Source organism: Polyodon spathula, chromosome 11 (genome assembly GCF_017654505.1).
Source record: "Polyodon spathula isolate WHYD16114869_AA chromosome 11, ASM1765450v1, whole genome shotgun sequence".
Lineage (NCBI taxonomy): Eukaryota > Metazoa > Chordata > Actinopteri > Acipenseriformes > Polyodontidae > Polyodon > Polyodon spathula.
Genome location: NC_054544.1, coordinates 16,155,815 through 16,175,517, shown reverse-complemented (window position 1 = coordinate 16,175,517; position 19,703 = coordinate 16,155,815). Strand labels below are relative to the sequence as shown.

The 19,703-nt window shown below is 35.8% G+C and overlaps 1 protein-coding gene across 1 annotated transcript; it reads right to left on the bottom strand.

Moving 5' to 3' along the window:
- Positions 1–3,574: 3,574 nt before the first annotated feature.
- wdr75 (WD repeat domain 75) lies at positions 3,575–19,004 on the bottom strand. Its single transcript, XM_041262866.1, is given in 23 exon segments — positions 3,575–4,360; positions 6,623–6,677; positions 6,680–6,713; positions 6,866–7,003; positions 7,425–7,481; positions 7,792–7,858; positions 7,860–7,932; positions 9,690–9,785; positions 9,884–9,978; positions 10,646–10,826; positions 11,140–11,291; positions 12,611–12,786; positions 12,959–13,074; positions 13,187–13,246; positions 13,689–13,847; positions 14,070–14,158; positions 15,353–15,500; positions 15,989–16,034; positions 16,284–16,408; positions 16,977–17,076; positions 17,174–17,239; positions 17,829–17,958; positions 18,919–19,004. Coding segments are annotated over 23 exon segments (2,460 nt in total). The 3' UTR covers positions 3,575–4,149.
- Between the last annotated feature and the right edge of the window lie 699 nt (positions 19,005–19,703).

Genomic DNA, 19,703 nt, shown 5'->3' with positions numbered 1-19,703 from the left:
AAAAAGTGTCTCCTATTTTCTGTTCTGAATGCCCCTTTGTCTAATCTCCATTTGTGACCTCTGGTCCTTGTTTCTTTTTTCAGGCTGAAAAAGTCCCTTGGGTCGACACTGTCAATACCTTTTAGAATTTTGAATGCTTGAATTAGGTCGCCACATAGTCTTCTTTGTTCAAGACTGAACAGATTCAATTCTTTTAGCCTATCTGCATATGACATGCCTTTTAAGCCCAGAATAATTCTGGTCGCTCTTCTTTGCACTCTTTCTAGAGCAGCAATATCTTTTTTATAGCGAGGTGACCAGAACTGCACACAATATTCAAGATGAGGTCTTACTAGTGCATTGTACAGTTTTAACATTACTTCCCTTGATTTAAATTCGACACTTTTCACAATGTATCCGAGCATCTTGTTAGCCTTTTTTTATCCCTACATTGTCTAGATGAAGACATTTCTGAGTCAACAAAAACTCCTAGGTCTTTTTCATAAATTCCTTCTCCAATTTCAGTATCTCCCATATGATATTTATAATGTACATTTTTATTTCCTACGTGCAGTACCTTACACTTTTCTCTATTAAATGTCATTTGCCATATGTCCACCCAGTTCTGAATCTTGTCTAGATCATTTTGAATGACCTTTGCTGCTACAAGAGTGTTTGCCACTCCTCCTACTTTTGTGTCATCTGCAAATTTAACAAGTTTGCTTACTATACCAGAATCTAAATCATTAATGTAGATTAGGAATAGCAGAGGACCTAATACTGATCCCTGTGGTACACCGCTGGTTACCACACTCCATTCTGAGGTTTTTCCTTTAAACAGTACTTTCTGTTTTCTACATGTTAACCACTCCCTACGTAGGCATGGCCTTGCTGAGCATTCTCTATCTCTATAAATATAAGTTAACATAGGTCCACAAGACACGCCTGCAGCTTGATTTATGTGTCACGAATTCGGCTAGTTGAACTTGCTCTATCCGGTTGTGAAAGTGCAGTGGCAGGAAGGTGGAAGATTTCAGTACTGAGGCACATAGCTCACAGTGCCTCATGAAGCTGCCTGGTTACCATAGCAACTTAACACTCCCAGTAGTTGCTCCATGAGGGTGTTGCCATTGTAACCATGGCCTGTGAAGCCAAGAGTATATAGCTGCAGAACGAAGGCTCCCACAGCGTAGCTCACAAAGGGTAGTGCTCGGTGCGTAACTCGTAATTTATGTAGTGCTTCATTGATCCTCAACACCCCTATCACATGACCATAATACCCAACGAACCTTAGGTTTAAGGTTAGGTTATTGTTGAGTGTATTTAAAGTTATGGCCATTACCCCATGAACCTTCAGTTTAGGGTTAGGTTATTGTTATGAAATAAATTTTGTTTTAGTACCTAAATTTATCACCCTTATCATGTAATCGGACTGTAGCATATAATGATGACATCTATTACAAGTTGTGCATGCAGCATTACCCTTCTAGAGCTACCCTGTGTGAGCTACTCTGTGGGAGCCTTCGTTCTGCAGCAATACCCCTCTCTGTGAGGCACCAGTGGAAAAGTTGCAGCATAATAGTGTCGCTGGAGTTTATGAGCTTGTTTATTAACATTGCATTTTTTAATCTCCCTAGTGAAGTAGATTAGCCAACATATACAGGCATTAACATGCAAGCAGGATTTATTAGAATGAACATAACAAATGGCTACAGTAACCTATTATCTACTTTTTTGGTTTCCTGCTTAATGCACATACACCGTATGAACAGGTTAACAGTGTAAAGGGAATCCATAATAAAAAATAAAAAAAATCTCTTATTTTGAAAAAATGTATATTTTAGAATGATAACCCTTTTTATAACAATTCCACACTTAATACCTGTTTATTATTAACGCTTATCCTTAGTTTATTTGCATTGTTAAGTATGTCATATTTGTCTTAAGATACCATTATTTTAAACACTTTTGGTGCCTATGGTTTATTTCCATCAGGGTTGAATCTATTATCCATATTTGTTGTGGGTAATCGCCATTTAATTGTGATATCTGCCTGTAATTATATGATTTAGCTCACTTTCCTAGCAAATACTATTTGGAGCATGTCATTTTTTGGGTAAACGGTGTTTGCTGGCTTCTATAAAAATATGAATAATGTTTTCAACAATTGCAAATTGTAGTATGTAACTTAATTGTTTGGTATTTTTGCTGAATACAGTACTAAGTATTCGATTTATCAATTGAAATAATGACTTACAGTATTACAAACCCTGACCAAGAATAATTTCACCTTTGTTGGCATTCCATATTGTTGAATCATGATTGTGCTCATCAAGGGGCAGACTACAGAGAAGTGGTTGAATTCAGATTGCTGAATGTATTGTTACACTTCCTTAAAGATTGTTTATGCAAAACCATGCAGTCAGGTTCTTCTTTATAAAAAGAGAACAGAGGCTTTTATGATCATCTGACAATGTGGTACATGCTTTGCTTGCATCACTGTTCTTCCTGAGATTCTGCAAAAGAAAAACATATAAAACTTGCAAATAAAGTGGAACAGTTAAGAGCAGTTAAACAACATTCTTAGTTTTTTTTTCATGCACGTTTTTATCAGTAGGGTGTCAATAATGTTTCGTATCTGCTGGTTTCAGACCCAAAGGTGAGGACTAGTGCTGATCGTAATCAGTAAAATTAATCATATACAGTATTTTAAGATGCATCTCCCAAGCTAATATTGTTATCCTTGTTTATATATTTTAAAACATGACCCTGATATACCGAGGATTCACAAAAAGCATTAGTGTGGGCCAGGTAGAATATTTTAAAGTGGGTTTAATATCTGGCAGCGGCATGTCTGCCTAAAAAAGCTTTGTTACATAAAATACTCAGCAATTACGTCTACATTTAAATATTGAAGGGTTGAGTTTAGTTTTGACCCAATTAAGATAGAAGCAAGGTTTTACAGCATTGCATTTCTTTTTTAAAGAGCGCTAAATTTGCTTTCAAACTTTAAAACAAGCTGCTAACCAACTGTTGAATTATTTGTAGGACACAACTTAACTGGAAATGACTGTCAAATATGATGTTTACTGCAGGAGCAGTTATTATGGTATTGGAATAATACATTTTGATTGAATGTCTGTATTAATCTCAATGGCGTGAAAAGTTTAAAGCTTGAAAATGGTACTATTAGGCAAGACACGTGCTAGAAAGAATAATCCTACACACACACACACAAAAGGAGAACACAAGAAAAATGCGATCGTCCTCTCCAATTAATGTTAGGTATTAGTGTTTTAAAGCACCAGGAAATATAAGGAATGCTATAACTTTCAAATATAAAACAAGCCCTAGGGAATCATCACGATCTGATCAATACATTTCCCCCCACATTTAATAGACATGTTTGTTCGCATGCTTGGAACTAACATTCCTCACATGAACGTCTGTTTTAGAAGATAAAGAAACAAGCTAATTTTGCATTTCCCACTTTTAAACCGAGAAGTAGAATTACAAAATATAAAGGTCCTGTTATTGTCCTACAGTAAACTCACACTGCACACCAGTGATAAAATACCTAATTGGCTGTGCATTTTATTATTTTTCCTTTTTTTTTATTTCAGGTTTTTAAATCACAGAAAAGAAAAATGGTTATTATAGCAAGTATAAAAGTAGGAACTGAATGGTATTTTCCAAAGACAAATTCTACTGTAAAAATGTTCAGGTACAACTGAACAATCTGACATATAAAAATACAGCATATATGAAATATACAAAATACAACAGACCCAACCACCAGACCTGTGGTCAATTACAAATGTAATTGTGCAATTCGTAATCAAAATGTAATTGTAATTGAACCTTGGCACACCTGCGTAATTGTAATTACACCATGTCATTGATTGATTATAGTTCAATTACGCCTTTATTTACCACTGTCATCATTCTTGTATTTTCAACTACTCTTGGTGACTCCATTTGTTAAAAATAATACATAACACAGCAGTACGTCTCTGCCATTTTATTACAGTAATAACTTAACCGATATCCTTTTTAAACAGTTACTAATTACGTGACCCAAAAGCAAAAACAGATATAACTTTTCCAGAAAGATAATAAATACTTTATTGCATGATCTTTCATTTGAAGAATTTAACCGTAGCATGGTTCTCATGGGAGTTTGCCATGAAATGGGCACAGCCAGCTGTAATCGGTTTTTCTCACTCTCTTCAAATCCCTTTCTTCAGTTTTAGACACCTTTGGCGCCAGTTCAACAAAGTACGCTGGTTTGGCTTTATGTGGAGAATCACGAGAGTCCATTTCTTGATCAGAAGTTTCATCTTCCTCTTTCTCACTCTCTATTTCCTCCTCAGCAGCCTGTCTAAGGAAAGAAAAAGGGAAGCCACATCTCATGTTTTCATTTTTTGTTTTTATAAGTATCCAAGATAATTTCATTCGGATTTCTGTTATTGTTTATACATTATTTAAAGTGACAAAAATGAGCAAAAAAAAAAAAAAATTTAAACAGCTAAAGGGCTTTTGCCCGAAACGTCCTGAAAATAAATTAATGTTTTTGTTTAATCTTTTAAACTTTTTGTATACATCTAAAAAAAAAAAAAAAAAAAAATTTCTTTTCTTTAATTTTGTACACTGCAGTTATATATATATATATATATATATATATATATATATATATATATATATATATATAATATATATATATATATATACACACAAACGTGTACACACATACATATATACACATATACAGTACCAGTCAAAAGTTTGCGTAAACTAGGTTTATTTTCATAATTGACCATGTTTTATGTCATATACGTTTCTGTAAATACTTGAAAATGAAAACAGATGTTACAATATACAAAACAAAACATAAGGAGTATCAAAGCAATGTTCAAGAAAATTGAAAATTGTCTCTAAAACTTGGATTCCTCAAAATAGCCACCCTTTGCCTTAATAACAGCCTCACAAACATGAGGCATTCGGTTAACAAGTTTCAGCAGGAAATCATCCGACATGTCTTCCCAGCTCTTCTGCAGCAATTCCCAGAGATGTAGGGCACTTGTGGGTAGCTTTGCTTTGTCTCTTCTGTCCAGTTCGTCCCATACAAGTTCTATGAGATTGAGGTCTGGAGACTGGGCAGGCCAGGTCATTAGATTGAGTTGTCCTTCACGTTCCTTCTTCGTCAGATAGTTCTGTTTGTGTTTTGGGTTATTATCTTGCTAAAGAATGAAGGACTGCCCAACTAGCCGTAATCCTGATGGAACGGCACACATCTGAAGCATGCTATGATAGCCATGCTGGTTGAGCTTGCCATGGACTTGGTAAAGATCACCAACTCTGTCACCAGCAACACAACCCCAGACCATGACACTGCCTCCTCCATGCTTGACAATGGGAACCACACATGCAGAACTCATGCGTTCACCCTCTCTGCGTCTTACAAATACTTGACGGTTGGACCCAAATATTTCAAATTTTGACTCATCGGTCCATAAGACCGACTTCCACTCCTTAAATGTCCAGTTTCTGTGTTTTTTGGCCCAGGCAAGTCTCTTCCTCTTATGCTGCACTTTTAACAATGGTTTCTTTGCAGCAATTCTTCCAGTTAGGCCAGCTTCACGCAATCCCTTCTGAACAGTTGATGTTGAAACATCTGTACTTCTAGTAGCATTTAGCTGAGCTTGTATTTCAGGGGCAGTTAGTTGCCGGTTTTGCAGACTTGTGACTTGAATGAATTTGTTCTCTGATTCTGAGGTCACCTTTGGCCTGCCTGACCTTGTTTGGTCCTCATGAGTGCCAGTTTCTTCAAATCGTTTGATGGTCTTGGCCACAGCAGTTACAGACACTTGCAAAGTTCTTGTGATTTGTCTTAAAGATTGACCTTCATTTCTTAAATTAATTACAGACTTTTTTCTTTGCTTAACTGGGTGCATTTTGACAGTTTCTGCTCCCTTACATTCAGGAATGACAAACTTGTGCCTATGCTACCTATATTTATAGTAATCATGGACCCTTACCCGTTAACAATAATTGGTGACAAAAGGTTGATTAGGTAACATGCTAATTAACTCAGAAAACATCTAACAAAGACACTTTTATACTTAGGCCAGTGTTTTAACACCGTGTTATACATTTCAGACTTTTAACTAACTTGGGCTTCAGACTGAAATCCCTTTGCTTTGGGTGACCATTTCATTGAAATTGACAAAATTTATTTAATTAAATGCAATTCACTTATGATTATCAGCTTATATAAGTACACGTATCATATAATGAAATATTAAGTGTTTATACAGTTAAAAGCATAGATAATCATGAAAAACCTGGTTTTCATTGCTAAGATGGCAAAATAAGAAATAAGAAAAAGAGGCTTCAGTCATTTTCTAGTACTACTTCACCACCTGTACCGTACACTATTGTTCTACAAGAGTGCTGCAAAGGTGAGCTCATTCCTTAAATGTTTTTCTACTTGGTGTCATACATTTACATGATAAATAGACTTCAAACCCAAGTGGAAACATGTATGTCATTTCCTGTTCCAGGTCAAAGGCAATGCTGTGCAAATTGACTAACAATCACTTCCTGTACTCTACAACAGGTTCCACAGGTTTTGATCTCTTACCTCTTGCCGTCCTTGGATATTAGGAGAGAATTCACAAACATCGCGCACAGGAAGCAGCCGAGGGTAGAACATGAGCCGGGGTCTGAAGCAACTGAGGGAACACAAAACAAAAAGCCTGCTTATTCAACTGTGAAAGCTGAAGAATAATTAAAAAACAGTCATGTTTAAACATATGCAAAAATACAGACTTTTTCCTCAATGTTATATTTTAACCAGTGATACAACTTGTCTTTACATACTGACCTCTTTAATTGCAACAGATCCCTGTGGTAACTGAACCTGGGCTGCAAGAGTCCCATTTTCTGCATCCAGCCTTGCCTGTCTGTGTTTTCCCAACAGCAAGTAGAATGGACTTACAGGGATGTTCTCTTCTATTAAAAGCTTTATATATATTTAAAAAAAACAAAAAAAAAAAAAAAAAAAAAAAAAAAAAACACATTGTTAGACATTATAAAATATGTATTCATTTAATTCCATCTTTACTGGCTCAATAGGGGCTGATAGAATCCTTAAGAGGTCACTGCCATAGTTTACTTTACATTTAAGCAGTAGGGTTAAGTAATAAATAGTACTCTTAAAAAAGACATGCTGACATTTACAGGATTCTTTAAACCAGTTTGTTCTTAAAAACTGCTGTAATTAATACCCCCCCACCACCCTCAATAAAAATGGCATGCTCTGAATTGCTAAAAAACATGACAATGAACAATCAATATGACAACTACAAGGTCAGAGTGAAGAAACAGTTAAGGGGGATGGAGTGAACAATTGTTTCATTTTGTTTAGCTGTATGCGAACATACCTGCTTGCTTGAAGCTGCAAGCCTGTCTTGGGTCTTTGTACTGAATGTCATTAAATCCTTAAAGAAAAAAACATATATATACTCTAGAGAAACAGAAAGATCAATTCACATGGTACACACAGCATGTAGATATTGTATTGTTCAAGTCATGGGGAGAAAACTACACTACTTCTCCATATCACCAATAGACAGCTTTCAAACTTAAATGTATATCTCAAAACCCCATTCATAAACACAATGGTTATGCAATTTAAACTTTAGTCAAAAGCAGCCGACAGGTTTGTAGACAAAAAAAAATAATTGGTTTATTATAAACAGGTGTGTGATAGTGCAGAGCAGCAATTAGCTCAGCAGTTATTAATTTTACCATGTCTCTAGTCAGGAAGTAGAGCTGCGATCTGTTCAGCCACTGGCTGTTCTCGGAGCAGTTCTCCTCGCTGCACGCTGCCCTGGCAAATATCCTTTTGCAAGTACACAGGCCTGGGCTCACTGGGCCTGAAAATAAACACTGGGGGAGAAAACAACAAAATGGTTATGTTTAGATAGGATCTGGGGGTGACAGACTTTTAATGTGTATCTTCAGATAGTGAGGGTAAATTAAAAAAAAAAAAAAAAAAGCATATATTTTATATATATATATATATATATATATATATATATATATATATACACACACACACACACACACACACACACATTTTGTGGGTTGTAGTAGTATTTGGAGGGAGTAAGAGAAAAAAATGACACCTAAGTTTGGTGCCATTTTTTGCTTTCATTTGTTTGGTGTGCAAGGTAATCAAAAATGCAATCTTCATGTGTGAAAAAGTTCTTGCCCCACCTTGTTAACAACCCAATTAAAGGGATAATTAGGGTCAGCTGTTTGAATACTTTGGTTAACAATCAGGCCTGATTTGGGCCAGCCCTGCCCAATATAAATCTGACTAACTTTGGCACTTACCATCAGAGTGAAGTTGTCAGCACACATCTAGAGGCACATAGTGCCACGATCAAAAGAAATTCCTGAAGACCTCCATAAAAAAAGTTGTTGATGCCTATCAGTCTGGAAAGGACAGATGAGACAGGTTCTATGGACAAGAGTCAAAACTGGAACTTTCTGGCCAACATGAGCCCCCTTATGTCTGGTGAAAACAAAACCCTGCATTCCACAGTAAGAACCTCATACCAACGGGTCAAGCATGGTGGTGGTAGTGTCACGATTTGGGTATACTTTGCTGCATTACGACCTGGACGTACACACAAGCAAGTCTACATCAGAAAGATTGAAGAACAAGAAATTTAAAGTTTTGGAATGGCCTAGTCAAAGTCCAGACCTAAACCCCATTGAGATGTTGTGGTAGGACCTGAAACAAGCAGTTTATGCTCAAAAACACACAAGTGTCACTGAATTGAAGCAGTTCTTCATGAAGGAGTGGGCCATAATTCCTCCATGGTGCTGTAAGAGACTGATCAATAACTACAGGAAGTGTTTGGTCGCAGTTATTGCTGCTAAAGGTGGCGTAACCAGTTATTGAGTCTAAGGGAGCGATTACTTTTTCACACAGGAGCAGTGGATGTTGCATAACTTTCTTTAAAAAATAAATGAAATAAGTAAATTCACTATTCAGCAGGACAAAGATCCAAAGCACAAGGCCAAAGCTACACTGGAGTGGCTTAAGAATAAGAAAGTGAATATCCTTGAGTGGCCCAGTCAAACTCCTGATTTGAATCCTATTGAGAATCTGTGGAAAGACTTGAAAACTGCTGTCCATAAGCGATCCCCAAGCAACTTGAGAAAGCTTGAGCAAATCTACCAAGAATGGGCATAAATTGCACCAAGCTGGTATGCAAAGTTGGTAGAAACTTACCCAAAAAGACTTGTGGCTGTAATTGCAGCCAAAGGTGCTTCCATCAAATATTCAGTTGACCGGTCTGAATAACATATTTCAGTTTTTTCTCTTTAGTTTTTGCTGACATTTACTGTAACTTATCTTACCCTTAAAAAAATGTGTATGCATCATTTTGTAATTTCACAAAAAGGGACACCATAGGAAGGGTCTGAATACTTTTGCAAGGCACTAATATATATATATACACATACACACACACACACACACCCTTAATACTTATGCATTTCAAACATTATTTTTTATTTTTTTACAATGTATATTGAGCCTTGAAGTTAAAAACACAACATTAAAAAAACATTTGGAAATGAAGAGGTTAATGGTGAACTATTTTTCAACTGAATAAAGCTTTTGTACTCACAGTCGGAATTCTCAGCCACACACGAGAAAGCAGCAACATTTTCAGACAGGGGGTCAACCTGCAGCACAATGATATTTAACCCGACGCTCCATTCCACTGAAAAACAGCAAACAATTACCCAGCCCATCAGACATGGCTTAGAATAACAATGAACTGTCAAATCAAATGAAATCAATGCATGCTAGGACTCTTACATGTACAAGTCAGCAGGTTCCAGCAGCAGAGAAAGTTATTCATAGTGGTACCAAGGAGGTACTTAGAACAGCTTAACCTCCTGAAACAAAGGTCCCTGAAACATCAAAAAAGTTAACTTTATCAACTCCTTATTCATATCAAACAATAAAGCCACTTCACAGGGTTATACAAGTGTTATTTTACGACATCTGGCATACACTTACTCATAAATCTTGCATAGCATTTGCTTACAGTTTTACTATAAAAACTAGACTTCTAACAAGATATTATTTACCTTCTACAATTTATTAAGGACCTTGGTTGTTGTAATGCCAAGAAAACCAAGATATTTTTTTATTTTACTTTAATAAAGTTTGCAGGCACTTGCTTAGTAAGATGGAGGTGACATTGAAAGAGAAAGTTACAGTATGCTGAAACTAACAATTATTTGTAAAAACACATAATATAAAACGCATAGAAATTTTCCTTCATGATACTGTAGTGTTCTGGGTTTTATACATAGATCACTTTAGTTAACAGTTAGCTCTTACTTGGCTTACATAGTTTAATGGCGGAAGTGTTAGCCCCCATTTTGAAGAATTATAAAACTATCTAGAAAGTGAAATTCTCAGATTTACAAATACATTTTTAATTACAAATGGACTGCCTTTGCACTTTAAAACAGGCCTGTTATCTGAAGTGTGAATGTGCTGTTATGAACTACAGTTATGGTGCATTTATTTATTTAAATATTATTTATTCATTATTTAAAATGTACTAACTTTATTTTCCCAGGAGGTTGGCAGAATGTGCAAACGAGATCCCAAGTGTTGGGGTTCCAAATGGTGATAATCTGCTCAAATCCCACTGCTAACAGGGAGCCATCTTCAGAGAAGCAGCAGTTTGTGGCCTGGAGATTGTGATAGTTGCCAACAAAGTCACAGCTCCAGCATACACTCTCACCTGGAGTCCGGTTAGAGAAAGATTAGAAAATCATATAGCGAAGCAGAGGATATAAAACAATGGCAATCCACTACAACAGTGCCACCAAGTGGCTTAAATATGATGCCTTTCAGCACATGCCTTGTTCATCTTTTCTATTTGAAACTGGATTTAAATCATTTTAACACTTACATGTATTATTATTATTATTATTATTATTATTATTATGACCACCTTGTTGCTGCACACAAAACGGGATATAAAAAACAATCCCAAAATGGCAATTAAAAAAAATAAACAAACACTGTCATTATTAGAACCATAGCTAACTTACGATATATGTCTGAATCATCCCCCAAGACCCAGGCTTTAAACTGGCCATCTCTTCCAGTGGTTACTAACATTGTTGTTTCATTTGTGTTGCAAAAGCACAGTGCTGTGATATGGTCTTCATGTGGGCATGTTATGGTGGTGTTCAGAACAAAGCTAAAGAAAAACGAACAGAAATAACTAGTCAATAAAACTTCCTCTCTCAGTATGTCCTTATACTTGGAGCATTCCCTTTCAATAGGAAACACATACAAAAAGTCTTACAATAGGACGTGTTTAGACTGGTTGGGCAGGTTCCAAACTGTACTTCAACACTACGTAAGGGAAATACTCAAGTGCAAGATTACAAATGTAAACACTTAATACAAAACAAATATTAGATTAGAATGATGGACTGCAAAAGAATTGCAGGTCGTGTCACAGTTGTACAATGCCGGGAAAGAAAGGAAAACGAACCCCCTGCTTTGCTTTGTTAATCTGGCAATGAAGAAATCTCAAAGTAAAAACACACATATTGTATTCACCTGTGCCATTAATAGAACCAGTAAAGCATTTTTATTTTTAAAATTTTGTTTTAAAGAAAACAAGTCCTGGCCTCAATTTTAAACAGTGCACACTTGTTGCCCAGGCACTTGCACAATAAGCCCCCAAATCACCCCCACCCCACAGTGCGGCATCAAGATCAGGAACCCACGAGAGACCTGCTAAAATTAGAAAGTGGGTCTATTTCTATCTGTTTCCAGTGTCGAGGCCTGTGGCTAATTTAACACTCCTATTAGGTTTCGGGTCTATTTGTCCCGACTCTAGTTTCCAATTAGCTTAAATGCTAATTTTCTTTTCATTTTCTGCATAATATTTTATGACTTTTCCTAAGTTGGGGGTCATGAATTTATACACAGAAAACAGAACCTTTGAGATGTTTATTTATTTATTTTTAGAACAGGTCATGTATACAAATAAGATGTTTCGGGTCACTGTGACCCGTGGCATTTATCTATGTAGATTTGAGTGCAGGAATAAAACAAACTTCTTCAATTTGTTATTTTATTATTACATTTGTATTATTATCTCTTTAAATGGCTGTGCCTGTCTGGAGATAATTATAAACAAAAATACAAACAATATATATCTACAAGGCAGAGCCTAATTTTCTCTGTCAGTATTGCATCAGCATCTCACTGGTAAAGACATTCCAAAATGAGGAGCTCCCAGGTTGGCAGTCAAAGAAGTTTTGTCACAGCTCCTGGACTAAAGGAGCATAAAAGAGTAAAACCTTTGCAAATAAAAACAGTTAATCAGTTTAAGGCTGTTTAAATTTGTCTGAAATTGCATCGTGTCAATATGACCCAAAACATGGGTGTACCTAAATTCTGAACATAATAGGGAGGGTTAAACTAAAAAAGAAAACCGAGCCCTTTATCCACCATATCTGATGTAGGGAAATATGTTCTGTAAAACTGTACTCTGAAACTTACCTCTGTGTTTCATCCTTGTACACCCATATTTTCAAATGAATCTCCAGGTCAGCTAGTTTCTCTTTCCTCTCTTCTACAGTTGCTAACCACGATCCTTGAGCATCAAACGCAGCTTTCACAACTTCAAACTGATGCAGGCCAGACTGGTTGATGTACTCCTGCTGTACTGTATCTAGCTGTGTGTGTAGAGAGAAACAAACAAACGAAAAACATTACCACCTTCTACAAATGTTTCATACCTAAATACCTGCATGTATACATGCATAAAGGAAAAGAAAACACACAAGGGCAAAATGCCCCAGTAGTAACCTTCCTAGAACTTGTGCGTTGAGATGTCACGTTACTCACGTTATACAACTGCTTGTCATGCTGAAGAGAATAAAACTGCAAATGACCTGGCTTCCCATTCAGCACCAGAGCTTTAGTTCTTGGGTCAATCATCAAATCTGTTTTTATGTTATCACCTGGAAAAAACAAAAAACAAAAACACAAACAGGGTAAACAGATGTTGACCAAAAAATGTAATTACCAGAACGTTTTCTGTTTACATTTAAAAAGAGAATTTAAATGACATACCTTTTACTAACCCTTGGATAACTGCAGAAACTCTGAGATTGCTTTGGATAATAGTGATCTCTGTGGGTTAAAAGAATGATTCTCAAATTCAGATCCATTTTTACTGTGACAAAGCACTGTGTAAGCTTTCAATATGGATCAGTTTAGCTTGATCTTATTTATTTAAATGGTCTACCAATTTACAGTGCCTTGAAAAGCCTTGAATATTTCTATAATTGTTCTTTCACGTTGAAAGTGTAGATCAATGAAACAAACTCCTATTTTATTGCATCTTTAATTTTATTTTTTGGGCAGCAGAATGTGAAAAAAGTTCAAGGGTGTGAAGACTTTTTCAAGGCACTGTATATAAAGTAAGCTATGAAAAAAGTGAGTTTATATGCTGCATGTAATTACTACTCAACTAGATAAAGGTGAACCATGTTGGATTTGTATAAGTGCATTCTAAATACAGTAGTGCTACCATGTACATAAATGTGCACATAACATGAAAAGAAATTCTTACTGTTATCACTGTGGGATGTACAATACAGACAGCCATCAGGGGAAGTAGAGATGTGTGCTATAGCAGCTCCCAGACGAGGCAGGAAATCTTTTTTTGTCTCTTCTCCATACCGCCACTGGACCAACACTGACTCAATCCCACCACTCAATAGGCTGGTACCTGTAAAAATGTAGTTAATAACAAATACATATTTTATGCACACTATCAAGTTTCTAGATACTACTAAAACTAAAAAGCAAGCGTGCCATTAAAATGTTCTGCAAGGTTTTTTTTTTTTTTTTTTTTAAATAATTCAAGAATCTTTGTTAATAAAACATTTTACCAGCAATGCATGCATATATGTACTGTAATGAAGCACCTACTTTACAAGCTAGCTCTTACCTTCTGGTGTAAAGGACAAATCATTTACTGCACTGTGATGCTAGTGGTGTGTAGAGTGTGTATATTCATTTTTGCGATTAAAGTTTCTCCTGTGAAAACAAACAAAACATATAACACAGTGTTTTTTATTATTATTATTATTATTATTATTATTATTATTATTATTATATTATTATTAATTATTTTATGGTCACAGTATATACAAATCAATTCAGCATGGTGTAAGAGATCGCCCCATGCACTACAGAGATAACACGGATATAAACAAAGGAGATAGCTGCTTCTGCATCCAGCGCTCAAAGAATATCATGGACATTTGCTGAGCTTTTTGAGAGGTTACAGTAATAAAATAAAGACTTGGATTGCATTATTGAGGAGTTTGGTGAAAACGAGTGATCAGGAGAGGATTTATCAGTATGCACGTCTATAAAGAGGTATGTGAAAAATACAGCGAACAAGGAGTGGGGCTTGGCTGGAGATGCAGTACTGATGTCCTTTTACTATACAGGGCCTTTTAAACCTGGTTTACTCTGAAAAAATATTTAAACAGCGTGTTAAATAAACTGGACCTGACAAGTGCTGAGTACATGGTCCGTTAATGGTTAATGTTGCAAACAAAGTGAAAACAAGCTACTTTAACCCTAAAACTGCCACGGCAGTCATTTTGATTACTTTTTACAATACATGCTTTTATTTTGAATATAATCTATAATATTCTATTTTCTTTTTATATACAAGCCTGTCGTTATCTCTGCTGGACCTGGCAGCCATCAATTCTTTTGTTTTGTACAAGGAATGCACCGAGGACAATATCAGTAGGAGAGATTTCATCTTGAAGCTAGCCACAGAGCTTCAGCAGATACATTTCGATCAGAAAACTGCAAAGCAGCAGGCTGCAGCAGCTCAGCCTGGATTCAGTGCTGCGCTGAGTGACACATGCAAGAGAAAACACGTTACTTTCGATTTTACAGTTTTGTATGTACATACACCTGTTTACACGCTGTTTCTTTTGAAATGTTTATTCTATTATAGTTTTTCATTTTCTGAAGTAGTGTTTTATATGTCGCAAATTAAAAAAAATAAACCCTTTTATGTTTCATTTTTCTTCAGTTTGGGCTGTGCAGATGTTTGATTTGATGTGATTGAATAAAACGAGTTGTATCCAATAGTTTGTCTTTCATTTGAATATCGATGTTGTTTAAAACGCAACATTGCATTATATAACTGTACAGTTTAAAAACAGATGTTAGTTAGTGGTCATACTTTAAGACAAACTGACATACCAAAGACTTATTTTTCAATCTTCATGGCCTGTGGCGATACAGTCCTCCTTCGGATGGCATGCGACACAAGTAAATATGTTATTAGCCCCCTTCTTGTGAGAGGCTTTCAAAGAGAACCTTCAAGAAAATAAAAGAATTACAGTAACTACTTAAAAAAAGGGAGTGGGATAGAGAAGCAAGTACATTTAAATAAAAAACTGAAGGCTTCCATATGCGCCTCTGTAGTTTCAAGCAGGAACTAAACAATATTTATTTTAAAACATGCATTGATTTTTAAGTGCACAAAGAAATGAAAGAGATCCTTATACTGTAACAGTTATTTCTCGATTCCATAACTAGAGTGCAATACAAATTAAAAATAAAAAAGGTCTGGTTAAAAACAAACAAAAAAAAAAACAACAACTTAAAAAAAGTTTTGTATCACGCTCATGTAACCTACTCTTAGAGGTCGAACTGAACCCACCTGTAAAGGGAGGACGAGGGCAATCATTGGAACACACTGCTTATCAAGAACAGAATTCAGGAAGTGGAAACACAGATTGAAAGACATGTTGTATCTTTTTAAAAGTTCTGTTCAGGACAATTAAGAGAAACACAGTATGGAGGGAAATTATTAAAAACCATTAACGTACACACAATACACAGTGAGATGAAGGCCTTTCACTGAAGCTACAAATTCACCCTGCATGTAAAAAAAATAATAAAAAATAAAAAAATAAAGCAATCTGTACAGCTATGACATACCTATCACACTAACATTTAAGTCCTCTTAATTATAAACCAAGTACATGGAGAAAGAAAATGGGAAAAACTGCACTGTATAAACCTACATAAAAATGTCTAATCTCTTAACATGCTTCATATTGGGTGTTATATCTTCTTGTTGCCACTGACACACAGAACAAATAAACACACAGTAAATAAACCACACCTCTCTGCCATAAGAGGTACACTTTGGGAACTGGCTAACATCATTCAACACAAATGACAGTTCTGTGACTTCAACTTCTTGGTCCGGTGACTTGGGAAGCTTAACAGCAACCAGCTGGAAAGAATCTGGCAAATAAAGAACAGATGTCAAAAGACATTTGCAAGCAGTTATGTTTGGAGTGGGGTGGAACAAACAGGATTAACAAAGCCCCTTCCCCCACCTTTTCCTTTCTGCAGCATTCACAGAAAAACAAAACAGTTTATGTCAACAAAAACAGGCCTACATAAATCAAACAAGACCATATAAAACGTGCTACAACACTGATAAACACTGCTCTTTCTGCTCTGTTTCTGTCTCTCCTCATGGCTTGTTATTCAAAACAGCTAATCCTCATTAGTTCAATTGAAATGGCTGTGTCTTTGAAATATCTTCCTATTCCAAACTGAAGTATGAAATACAAGCAAACTCAGATTCAACTCCTGGCAGCAGAAGTCAGTATAACAAGGTATCCGACAGTAAACCTTGAATTATTAAACACAAGACTTACTACTGTTGGGATTTATACCATGTTTTATCAGTCCACATCCTTGATAAAACTATAAACCAAACCATGTTAGTCATAAGGTAGTTAAATAATCAGCCCTTGATGGAATGGTCTACAATATGTGTTTTATTTATTTTATATATAATTACCCAAAGCTTCATCATTTTCCTTGGGGATTATGACAAAGACACATCCTTCATGGGCTTTAGAGGTGTACAGGGATAACAGTTTGTAGCCAACCTTGAACGTCTACAATGAAGGTAAACAAACATTATTACAAATACATACATACAAGTGGCTTGTGTATAGATAAATAGGTTATGCAAAAGAATACAGAGCCACATACCTTAATCAGAATGTTATCTGTGAATTCCCACAGTTTAATAGTGCCATCTACAGAGCAAGAATAAACCTGCAAGAGAAATGTTTAATACAAATGTTCTGGTGTTGAAGATCTTTGGTCTCTTTGCTTGGTTTATTATACTTTAAATTTTGCATTTACAGGTTTATCAATAAAATGTTTAGCTCACAAACAAACATTTTCAACTTGGTAACTAATCACTTCCACTGGAGTGAAACCGTCACTGGACAAGAAGTGATTTTGTACCAAGAAACAGCAACTCTTAAATATCTTCAAATTTCAAATTGAAGTATGACATTCTAAGCCAATCAAGCTCTGATGTGCGGTGAAAATATTTCTCTAATATTAACAGAGCATAGACGGGGGCAACCGTAACCCAGAATGGATTTTTTATGTAGCGCATGTAAACAAAATCTTTAGAAGCCATATGAAATTTAAAAAATAAAGGTTTGCATTTTGAATGTTTACAAGATGAGAATATCCACATAAGAATCCACGAACATGAATGTGTGTAATAGATGCAAAAGCTTGTCTAAAACAATGAGAAACATATGCTTAACAATTTACACACCCTATCAATCTCAAAGAAAAAGGTAAAAAGTACTGTATATGTCTAAGTTAGGCTACATTTAAGACAAACCTGCAAATGGTTTGTAGGGTTCAAGGAGATGCCTGTAACCAGGTTTGTGTGGCCCTGCAAGACATGCACACATTCTTCAGTGGCTGTGCTGTAAACCTTCACTGTGTCCCCTGAGGTACAAAGGAGGTACCTGAAACAAAATGAGAATACATAAATAAAAACACACACACAGACAGAAATGATTCATTCTAGCTTTGAATTTCATAACATTGCAGTTTTAAAACACACTGAAAGAAACACACTCATGTTACAATGTATTTGGTTCGGGTGCATCAAGTTCCATATTCTCTGACAGTTGTTTTAAACCCTACAGATACAGCTGTGTGAATTTTACATTCAGATTATTTTAACTTTAAAAAAAAAAAGTATTTAACTAGACATTCCAGAACATCAAACTTTTGTCAGAATATGGTATCTCATTAACCTGTTTTAACGCTTTGTAAAGAGGCTGGACAGTACAGCAAGCAGTCCACATTATCACACTGTACCTATTAAGTCAGTAAATTTGAAAAAAGTCACCTGGGGCAACGTATTTAATACATTTGTTTAAGTTATAAAATCAACCAGTAAAAGACAAACAGAATTCAGGGTGGGTTGATGATGTAACCTACTGAATATACTACTTACACAACAGCGAGTTATACAGCACAATCAAACATGTGGCACATAATAAATCATTACACAGGTCTGCATACACTCGTGACGTGTAGAAAAATAAATAATTACTATAACCAAACTTTAATGTGCATGTTACGAAACACCGGCAGTGAAAACACTGCTTGGGTCAGTCATTCAATGCAGATACTCTAGAACAGCCTTGCCATTATGGCCTTCCAAACTCCTGTCGTAGTGCTGATGGACAATATATGTGTATATTTAAACCCAAAATGATATATGTGTATATTTAAACCCAAAATGAACCCCAACGTGCAATCTGCACAGTAAGTACATCATGCCAAAAACATTCTGGGCACTCTAGCATTACCGCAATACCGGACAACCTAATACAGAGAAGCGATTTGATCATCTTTTCCAAAGACATAATGTATACAGTTTACAGTTTGACTCATTTATATTCTGATTTACTTGCTTTGAATCTAAAGTGAAAATAGCTTTTCTGTAATCGACTGTACTGCCACCGCACCGAACCACGCGAATCTGTCCCTGTTCCACCATAGTTCCCAAATACTACACTTTGACCTCTGCACTCTAACTCAGACGAACCACGTGGAATAACCATGAACTGAACAGGGAGCGACTGGAATAGAGAAGTCTAGCTGTAGACATTTACTGCTTGGATGTTTTAAGCCATTGTTTTTGTAAGAAAGTACAGCGCCTTGTAGAATTGAAATTGGTTTTAAAGTTTGAGTTTTTGTGAACATGGTGTTTTGACATATTGGGACCAGGCAGAGATCTATCTCTCAACATTGTATGTGCTTTATTGTATTTTTGTAATCAAGTGAAAAATAATTAACCGTTACAATGTCCATGTAGTTACTAAAATAATTATGCATATGTGTAATGTGTATAATTATTGATGAATACTACTATGCAGAAGTTGTAGCCTGCCTGCACATCATGTTTGCATGTCTGCAGAAACCTGCATGCTCACAATCACATTGTATCACTTAACACAGTGACACATACAATGTGATACACCTTTAAGAGCAAAATACTAAGTTTCTTTATCCCAGGAATTACCAACATGTACAAAAAAATAGCTTCAGTTTCTACCGATTTCCACAGCTAACAGACTCTCAACATAAGCTGTTTCCTTCAATAGTTCTGAAATATTTCTCATGGTAGTTATAAAAAAAGAACTATTCCTGTTAGTCAGTTTTAATCGAAAAACAGTACGCTAATTTAGCCACCAGA